The following is an 11,141-nucleotide window of genomic DNA, read 5'->3' on the forward strand; positions in this document are numbered from 1 at the left end:
GGTACGATCTATGTGATGGATCATGGTACGAATAGTGTGATCGATTGTGATACGATCTATGTGATGGAACATGGTAAGATCATGTGATTGATCATGGTATGATCATGTATGATCGATCGTGGTATGATCATGTATGATCGATCGTGGTACGATCATAGTAGGATCTGTGTGATCGATCGTGGTATGATCATGTGTGATGAAATGTGGTACGATTTGTGTGATCGATCATGGTACGATCTATGTGATGGAACGTGGTACAATCTATGTGATGGAACGTAGTACGATCATGTGATTGATCGTGGTATTATCAATGTGATCGATCGTGGTATGATTTGTGTGATCGATCGTGGTATGATTTGTGAGATCGATCGTGGTATGATCATGTGTGATCGATCATGGTACGATCTATGTGATGGAACGTGGTACGATCATGTGATAGATCGTGGTACGATCAATGTGGTAGGTCGTGGTATGATCTATATGATCGATCGTGGTACGATCATATGTGATAGGTCGTTGTGCGATCATGGTAGGATCACGTGTGATTGATCGTGATAAGATCATGTGTGCTCGATCGTGGTACGATCAATGTGATCGATCGTGTTAGGATCTATGTGTTCGATTTGTGGTACGATTTATGATCGATTATGGTACGATCAATGTGATCGATCGTGGTATGATTTATGTGTTCGATTTGTGGTACGATCTATGATCGATTATGGTACGATCAATGTGATTGATCGTCGTATGATCAATATAATCGAACATGGTACGATCTATGTGATGGAACGTGGTATGATCATGTGATCGATCATAGTACGATCTAGTGATCGTTCATGGTACGATCTATGTGATCGAACGTGGTACGATCTATGTGATCAAACGTGGTACGATCAATGTGATCGATCGTGGTACGATCTAAGTGATCGATCGTGATACGATCACATGTGATAGATCGTGGAATGATCTATGTGATAGGTCGTTGTGCGATCATGTGTGATCGATCGTGATAAGATCATGTGTGCTCGATTGTGGTACGATCAATGTGATTGATCAAGGTACGATTATGTGTGATTTATAGTGGTAGGATCTAAGTGTGATCGATCGTGGTAGGATCTAAGTAAGATTGATCATGGTAGGATCTAAGCGTGATCAATCGTGGAACGATTAATGTGATCGATTGTGGTATGATCTATGTGTTCGATTTGTGGTACGATCTATGGTACGATTATGGTACGATCCGTGTGATCGATCGTAGTACAATCTATGTGATCGATCGTGGTACGATTAATGTGATCGGTCATGGTACGATTTATGTGATGGAACGTGGTACGATCATGTGATTGATCATAGTACGATTTATCATCGATCGTGGTACGATCTTTGATTGATTGTGGTAGGATCTAAGTGTGATCGATCGTGGTACAATCAATGTGAGATTTTTTTTTATTTTTTTATTTTTTTAATGGCTGCAATTAGAGTCGTTTTGATCAAAACGACTCCATTTTGTAAAAACAGCTCAAATTAGAGCCGCTTTAACAAAACGCCTCTAATTAGAGCCGCTTTTTTTAAAACATCTTAAACTAATTTGACCTGTTGTAACGAAAACATCTCTAATCTGAGCTGTTTTAGAAAAAAAAAAAAAGAAAAAAAAGAAAAAAAAAGGGTTCAAATTAGAGCCGTTTTAACAAAAGCGGCTCTAATTTGAACCATTTTTACCAAAACGGCTCCAAAATTAATTAGAGTCATTTTAATAAAACGTGTCTAATTAGAGCCGCTTTAGTTAAAAATAACTCAAATTAGAGCCATTTTATTAAAAAGGCTCTAACAAAAACGACTCAAAAAGCCGTTCCTGGCCACCGCTGGCTCAAGAAAATGGACAATCATCAAACCTGAGTCATGCAAAATAAAGTGAAAAGGAGGCACATCCATCTCCTTGGACCCAATTCATTTGGGCTTGAAAAGTTTTGTTTCATATAAAGTGTACAAAACAACCCCTTTTTTCTTGATTCTAACAATGCACAGCCCGATTCTTTTTTGAAATTTAACTTTAAAAGTTCTTTTTATGCTCTTACTGCAATTCCAAATATGCCCTTAAAAAAGTAATAAGATTATTAGAAGCTGTTACGTTATTTTCAGACATTAATTTCTCTCTATTATTATTTTCTTATTTTCAATCGAAATTACCCACTATTTGAACTAACTCCTCCAAAGTCGTCAAACTCATCAATAGTCTGTCCAGCAACATGGCTCTGTTCGGTCCTTTCACACTCAATTATCAAAGTCTGTTTACGAAAGACAACGTTCGCTCTCAAGCATTAAAGTTTGTTTGACAAGTTTTTTTTTTTTTAAGACAAACTTGATGGCCAAGTCTTCCACTCTAATTTTAGGGTATTGATGTACTTGACTTGACATGGGAGCTTCTCAGAAATCACTGCAAAGGAACCATCATGTCGACACATTTATTTTCCTCAATTATTGTGGCAGGATTCTTAGTGAAAAAAAAAAGACTAAATAGAGTTTATCCAAATATTGCATCCCTTTATCATTTCATATTTTCATGCCTTGACGATAATACAAAATTTCTTTCTTCAAAGTTATTACATTAGTGGCTACTAAAAATCTTAGAAATCAAGTGGTAAGAAATGTACCAGTTACTGACATTCACTGATTTCATCGTTTCATCTCCAACAAAAATCAAGAAGAGAATTAGCGTAGCATGAATTATCAACTCTCTCTCTCTCTCTCTCTCTATAATTTTCCATGAATCTCATTTTCACCCTATTAAGTAGAGAGTTAGCTGTTCAAATATATACATACCAATGGCCTTGTCGTTCTTGACCTCACTGATAGCAAGTTAGAAGGTTGAATTTCAAAAGCTTTTGGAAAGATGGTTGCTCTTGTTCATCTTAACATCTCTTTCAACAACTTTGAGAGGCAGATTTCACAAACCTTGGAGAATCTTCACAATTTACATGCATTAGACTTATCAAACAATAGTATAAGTGGAGAGGTATCTGATCTTTCAAAACTCTCTTTCTTGAGCAAGTTGTATCTATTTTGTAGTCAGTTAAATGGGAGTTTCGCCAATGTTCTAGGAAAACTTTCCAAGCTTCAGGTTCTGGATAAATTGTAGATACAAAAAGAATGTAGTGATTGCCTGATTGGAACAATTAAAAGTTATTTTTGGCCTTCTATATAATACAAAGATTAAAACTGTATATACATGCATGTACATGATGATTAATGCTAGGAACCATTGGCTTCGGGATATATAGACAACAATTTGATTTTGGTCCAATTATAATTTTAAAAAGCACATCAATTTTATAAGAACGAAAAAAAACATAATAAAAATGGTTCATAACATTACTTACCATTAGCTTTGAGATAAAAAAGTGGCAAAAAGGATTATTCAATTTCTTAGAGTTGGACATAGCCAAGTAGACTCTCAAGTCTTCCGTGAAATTTCTATCTGGTCCTTCTTTGCCTTTCAAATATTAAAGTTTTTGACAAAAGATGACATTCGTTGAATTTTAGGCTGTTTTGCAAGTAAAATATTTTTCGTCTAATTTTTTTTTAAAAAAAATTACTTTTTAGGAAAATGTTTTTTTTTTCCTGCTGAAAATACTTCATTTTTTATATTTTCATTCATATTAAACTATAAAAAATTAGATTTTATTCACAATATAAAAATACTAACATCAAATTTTTCTTAAAAAAGTAACATAAAAATTTGAGTTGCGACGATTTGAGAAGGAGAAACACAAATTTAGAAAAACATCAAAAATTCCAAATTGGATAAGTTTCTCCTCAACAAATAAGTGCTTGGGCCAATAAAATCCTACCCAATGGGGAGATAGTTGGAGAGGTCACAAAACCTTATACTAAGGGGCAGAGCTAGCATTTGAAATTTGAGAGCAGAATTGAAAAAAGAAATTTGGGGGGCAAAACTAAAAAAATAAAAAATTTATAGGCAAAATTTTAATTTCTAAATTTTTTTTAACAGAAGACATGGTGGCTTTGGGGGGCCTAAGCTCCCCCACGCCCAGTGTAGCTCTACCTCTGCTTATACTTTTCGTTACAAAACTAATAAACCGCCGGAAGGAGAAACACAAATTTGAGTTCCAGCAATTCCATTTCTTGAAGTTGACAAATCTGATTTTGAAAATTAAAACTTCAATAAAAAAACTTTAAAAAGAGGGCGAATCCGAGACCGAAAACAACTAGAGGAGGCCAAAACTGGGCAGACCACCCCCTTTTTTTTTTGGCCTTTTGTTTTGCTTTTTATATGTATTTGTTTCTAGATTTTTTGGATTGATTAAGTTTTTATTCTAAAGAACACATGATGTAATATTATTGGTGTTGATATTGTATATTAACGGATTTAGTCCAATTTTTTACGGAAAGCACGTCCTGGGACCTATTTGTGTTTTTTTTTTTTTTTTTTTTGGCTTCCCTCAAGAGTTTTCAGTCTATTAACGTGCGCACATACGATTCCATGTAGTTCTCATCTACTCCGTAATGATTAAGTCAAGAGTTATCCTCTCTGTGAACCTAATGATAAGAGTCCAAGTGATAAGGTATGAGAAGATAAATACAAGAAGAAGAGTACGTACTTACAGTTGTTTATGTATGAAGAAACAGAGTCATGGTTAGATTTGTATCAGAGTTAGAGTTAACTTGTAAACAACCTCATCATGTAATCTCTATATATATCAATACAAGACCCGATGGGTCTTCCCCAGACCCAAGGTTGTTTGAATTTTAGTTATTTATGAATTTTCAAGACTTGGACAGAGAGCAAAGTTGAGTCCCAAGTCTATCATTTAGACCTTGCGTGATTTGCGGGGTATTAGTGGCGTGATTTGGCAAGATGGCGTTCACTCTCAAGCATTAAAGTTTGTTTAATTGGCAAGTTAATTGTCAATCAAGTCTTCTTTCAAGTTTTCTTTTCCAGCCCTTTGTTTCACACTAGGGTTAAATAATCAGAGTAGACACGTACGGTGCGTACAGTAGCTAATTACAATATAAAAATAATCCTCGTTGTTCACTTGAGACATCAAAACCAGCAGTGGCATCTACTAAAACCACCACCGTCCCAAAGAGAGCGTCAAACAATGAGAGGTCCTTATGCTCAATTGTTGCTTCTACTTGGCCTCCTCCTATGTACCGCAACTTCAATTTGTTTTGCTTTGAATAATTCTGAGGTGAGATGCATAGAGGAAGAAAGACAAGCACTCCTCAAATTCAAACAAGGCCTTATAGATGATTCGAATTTGCTGTCTTCTTGGGGCAGTCAGAAAGATTGCTGCAAATGGAAAGGAATTGAATGCAGCGATCAAACAGGTCACGTTGTCACGCTTAATCTGGGGCGAGATAATACTTCTGACGGGCATTTTCTATCAGGTGAGATGAGCTCTTCATTACTTGGTTTGCAGCATTTGACTTACTTGGACTTAAGTTTCAATAAGTTTTCCATCCTGCCAGAGTTCATTGGTTCATTCACTAACTTGCAAGTATTAGACTTGTCTTCAAATTCATTAGAAGGTGACATCACCGATTCACATTTGTCGAATCTTTCCAGCTTATTTCAATTGGACTTCTCATCTAATTCTTTGTCTTTGAAGTTTAGTCCAAGTTGGGTTCCACCATTTCATTTGGAAACCATCAAATTGAGCTCTTGCAATTTGGGGCCAGCTTTTCCTCAATGGCTTCAAACACAAAAGAATTTTTCATGGCTTGATATATCTAATGCAAAAATCTCAGACACCATTCCCAATTGGTTTTGGGACCTTTCTTCCAATATAAAATTTTTAAATCTCTCACACAACCAGATTAATGGCACTATACCTCTTCAATGGTTTTCGACAAACTTTATTGGTTCTCCTCTGATAGATTTGAGTTATAATCGCCTCAGTGGTCCATTTCCACAATTTAATTCCGCTTCAATCGTGTTGAATCTCTCCAATAATTTGTTCCAAGGATCTATTACATCCATATGTGAAACAAATGGCTCCGTGAATGCCATTTCTATGTATTTGAGTTATCTTGATCTTTCGGATAACTTGTTATCCGGAGAACTCCCTAACTGTTGGGGAAATATGTTGTTTCTAACCATGCTTAATTTGGCAAACAATAATCTCTCTGGGAGAATTCCTGACTCTTTCTGCGGTTCTAGTGTTTGGCTTCAATCGTTGCATTTGCAAAACAATAGTTTCATCGGAGAACTGCCCAGATCATTAATAAGATGCTCTTTATTGGAGCTACTAGATCTCGGAGAAAATAGACTCTTTGGCACGATACCAACATGGATAGGTACAAGCCTACCGCATTTGGCTATTCTTCGCCTGCCATCAAACTTGTTCATGGGTCGTATACCATTGCAATTATGTGATCTAACATCTCTTCAAATCTTAGACCTCTCTCAAAACAATATTACAGGGACTATACCAGAATGCCTCAATAACTTCACTGTCATGGCTCAAAAAATTAGTTCAGATGTAAGCATTTTTCATGTATATCCGTTTTCTTCTATTGGGACCAACTTGTATTCCACTTCCAGCTATGTTGACAATTTATTGGTGACTATCCAAGCAAAATATAAAAAGTATAGTAAAACTCTTGGACTAGTAAAAATCATCGATCTTTCGAACAACAAATTGGAAGGAGAAATTCCAAGAGAAATAACAAGTCTCTCGGGATTGATTGCGTTGAACTTGTCTAGTAACTTGTTGACTGGCATCATCCCTCAGAATATTAGTCACATGGAGAGTTTGGAGTCTTTGGACTTGTCGAGAAATCACCTTTCAGGTATAATTGCCCCAAGCTTGGCTACTATGAGCTATTTGAACTATTTGGATTTGTCAAACAACAACTTGTCAGGTAGAATCCCAACAGGTACCCAGCTCCAGAGCTTCAATGCTTCTGCATATATGGGTAACCGAGATCTTTGTGGCTTGCCTCTTCTTAAAAGGTGTGTGGGAGATAATGTAGCTCAAGGTCCTCAAGCTGGTAGTAAACAAGGAGAAGGCAACATTCAAGAACATGCAAACTCCCACGAACATCTATGGTTTTATGCTACAATTGCACTCGGATTCATTGTCGGATTTTGGGGCGTTTGTGGATCATTGATATTGAAGAGTTCTTGGAGGCATGCCTATTTCGGGTTCTTAGAGAGAACAGGAGATAGGCTCTATGTAAAAATAGCAATCAGCATGGCCAAATTAGTGAGAAACTTCAAGACTCAATGTTAACAAGAAAACTTTTAGTCAAAGGTACAATTGTTGTTCTGAGAATAAGTGTGCCCTTTTTTTTTTTCTTTTTTTTCTTTTTTTTCTTTTTTTCCTAAAGTATATGTATATGCCCTTTCTTTCAAATAATTCATGCTTGAAGTTTCGTTGTCGGTTGTCCTCTGTAAACTGTAATGGTAATATAAATGTTGATTTTTGTTGAAGCTCTTAAATTTGGCCTTTACTTAAGAACAATTTTTAATTTTTTTAATTTAATTTTTAATTTTTTTTATTTTGAGCGCATTATTTATATGATCCGGTGAGTGTGTACGTACTTAGGTAATTATATTTTTTCTAAGCTCACCAATGTTCTCCGAAAAAACCATTGTGGTCTCTCATCTAAACGCAACGTTTTTGTATACTACTATTCTAAAAGGTTAAAGATCATGACATTCCATTAATAACAGTTCAAAACAATTCTAGTAAACCCAACCAAACGCAACATAAATTACTGGTAGATCTCATTCCTCATCCGAAGGCCACCATCCACTGGGTTGTGTGACAATTGACATGTTAATATTAGGATACAAAAGAATTATATTTGATTTAGATTTTTAATATACCTTGATCTATGCTTATATATTCTACTTATAAAAAGTAAAACACTTGTCGTCTTAATGCTTCCCTTGAACTGATTATTATATATAAGCATTAGAGACTATCCAGCGGAACCTTTATATTGCTCATAATAGCTATGTTTAGCTATTATGAGCCACTTTATCTCTCTGTCAATTTTGCTACAGTGAACTTTCATAGATGAAAGTTTATTGTAGCACATTTTAGTCTTTTTTTTTTATTAATTTATTTATTTTTTATTCGTTTCTCTCCCATTTTTCTCCTTCTCTCTCCCTTATCTCTCCTTCTTCCTCAACTTTCACAATAAAAAATACATAGAAAAAATATATTCAAAGAAAGTAGAGAATTGTGATAGATGTTGGAGTTTGTATTAAAAAGTTAGTAGCTAAAATAGAAAAATGTATATTTTGAGTAGTTAAAATAATAATTACTGCTAGAGATGCTCTTAGGGACGAAACCATGCATGATTAGACCGATCAAGGGGGTCCATACTAGCTAGCATTGCACTCGGATGAATATCTATGGTTTTATACTAGCATTGTACTCGGATTCATTGTTGGATTTTGGAGTGTTTGTGGATCGTTGTTATTGAAGAGTTCTTGGAGGCATGCCTATATGCAATACCTAGAGAGAATAGGAGATTGGCTTTAGGTAACAATAGTTGCCGGCATGCCCAAATTACGTACTGAGGAACTTGAAGACTCGGTGCTAACAGAAAAACATTTAGTCAAGGTCAAAATGTTGTTCAGTTCTCAATAATTCTACTTTCTTTCAAATAATTCATGCTTGAAGTATTAATTTGTTGTTTGCGCATTGTTCGACTAATAACTGTTCAATACAATTGTAGTAAACCCAATCAAGCGGAACATCCGAACATAAATTACTGGTATCACCATTTACAAGAAAAACAAGACATAAAGGTAGTAGGCTTTGTTCAGGAGACAAGGGTGGCTAATTGTCATCATCCAACTTTCTGGGCCACAGCTGGCTCAAGAAAATGGATTACCATCAAACCTGAGTCATTCAAAATAAAGTGAAAAGGAGGCCCATCCATCTCCTTCGACCCAATTCATTTGGGCTTGAAAAGTTTTGTTTCGTAGAAAGTGTCCAAAACAACTCCTTTTTAATTTCTTGATTCTCACCATACACAGCCCAATTTGTTTTTTCAATTTAACTTTAAAATTTTATTTTAGTTGATTTAGCATCTAGCCACTTTTTAAAATCACTAATAATCTTTTTTTTTTCTTTTTTTTTTGGAGAGGTTTATTGTCTACTGTAGGCCAATGAGTTGTGCCTTTTTTTTTTTTTTCGCCACATAAATGAGACCAATTTTTAAGTATATACTAAACTGTCTTTTGCTTTTCATACCTATAAGCGTCATTGTTTCGTGTAGACGCTACTAATTTTTAAAAATATCTGATAAATTATTAGTCGTTTATCATCGCTCAAAAAGCTGTCCCTTAATTTAGGTAAGTGTTCAAGTGGGAGGTTAAAAATTGCTATGCAACCATTAACCACCTGTTCGCTTAGATTGCGAGCACATTTTCAACCCCTAATTTCAAGTGAGTAGATACCATATTCGCTATTTGCACATATGCGGGCAAAATGTGGATAGATGGAAGTTTATATATTATCTGTTTCCGTATACCGGCCCATATATATTAAAAAAATAATTTTGTTTTATTAAACTAAAAATATTTATGTATATCCCAAAGTTTATATATAAATGCATTGTTATATAAAAATTCAATTTATAAATATTTGTATTGGCCAATATTTTCATTTCATATATACTTTAAATTGCATGCAAGTTAGCAGATTTCGAGCCTAATGATTTGTTTTACCTTGGTGTTGATATCAAAAGTTGTTGTTGCAGCCTGTATCGGGAAATACAGTATGAAAGGGAAAGAACAACAAGAAGCTTGAGAGAGTTTTGGGAAACTTGCGGAAGTTTTTCTTTCATTCTCATTAAAAAGAAAATAATACAAGAGAAAACTATATATACTTACAGCTTTTACAAAGCGATACAATCTAATCTAGAGATCTTCTAACACGTGATAAATAAGAATTAACAATTCTAACACGTGATACATGTGAAACCCCCCCTCATGATGAAGCTGCAAAAATGTTGAGAAGATTCATCTTGGAAGTAATAGCAGTGAAAGGATGAAGACTAAGAGGTTTAGTAAAAATATCTGCTAATTGATGCTCAGATTGAACATGTAAAGTCCGAACAGCCCCTTTTTGAATCTGATCTCGAACCAAATGGCAATCTATATCAATGTGTTTGGTTCTCTCATGGAAGACCGGATTAGCAGCAATATGGAGAGCAGCCTTAGAATCACAAAACAATAAAGCCGAGGAAGGCAAACAAACTTGGAAGTCTTGAAGCAAATTAGTAATCCACATAAGCTCACAACAAGCAACAGTCATTGCCCTATACTCTGCCTCAGCTGAAGACCGAGAGATGGTTTGCTGTTTCTTGGACTTCCAAGAAATTAAGGAGTCATCAAGAAAGAGACAAAACCCAGTGACAGATTTTCTGGTGTCAGGACAAGCAGCCCAATCTGCATCACAAAAGGCCTTGAACTTGAAGTCTGATTTGGCAGGGAAAATTAGACCTTGACTTGGAGCAGATCTGATGTAATGAAGAACCTTGTGGGCAGCATCAAGGTGGGGTTGTCTCGACTGAGACATAAATTGACTGAGAACCTAAATGGAGTAAACCAGATCAGGTCTAGTAAGGGAGAGGTATAAGAATAGCCAACAGCAAACCTTCATGCTGTTAAAGACGAAGATTGGGATCCATAGGCAACTTCGATGGTTTGCAAGCAAGCAAACCAGAATCCTCTAGGATCTCAAGGGCATACTTGCGTTGGTAGAGAGAAATTCCAGTGGAATTTCGAGCAATTTCCAATCCTAAGAAGAACTTCAAATCACTTAAGTCTTTAAGTTGGAATTGCTAATTAAGAAGTAGAGTAAAAGTGGATAAAGCCTCAGAATCATTCCCTGCAAGCACAGTGTCATCCACATACACTAATAAAGCTATGAATGAAGAACCTTGCAACCGAGTGAACAAACTATAATCACTCTTAGATTGAATAAAACCAAGCTTAAGCAAAGTGTTTGAAAACTTGGAAAACCACTGTCAGGAAGCTTGTTTAAGACCATAAAGGGATTTGGTCAAACGGCAAACTTGAGAGCTTCCTTTTGCACCAAACCCGGGAGGCAACTCCATGTAGACTTCTTCATCCAACTCCCCATGAAGGAAAG

General features: G+C 35.6%; 1 protein-coding gene across 1 annotated transcript; it reads left to right on the forward strand.

Annotated features, from left to right (window-relative positions):
* Positions 1 to 5,120: 5,120 nt before the first annotated feature.
* LOC133861647 (receptor-like protein EIX2) lies at positions 5,121 to 7,256 on the forward strand. Its single transcript, XM_062297439.1, has one exon. It carries the CDS (start codon positions 5,121 to 5,123, stop codon positions 7,254 to 7,256), a length of 2,136 nt encoding a protein of 711 aa, XP_062153423.1.
* Positions 7,257 to 11,141: the final 3,885 nt, after the last annotated feature.

Source organism: Alnus glutinosa, chromosome 1 (genome assembly GCF_958979055.1).
Source record: "Alnus glutinosa chromosome 1, dhAlnGlut1.1, whole genome shotgun sequence".
Lineage (NCBI taxonomy): Eukaryota > Viridiplantae > Streptophyta > Magnoliopsida > Fagales > Betulaceae > Alnus > Alnus glutinosa.

Bases quoted from the DNA above. Each gene is read 5' to 3' on its own strand.
- LOC133861647 (XM_062297439.1), top strand. From the start codon at position 5,121: ATGAGAGGTCCTTATGCTCAATTGTTGCTTCTACTTGGCCTCCTCCTA.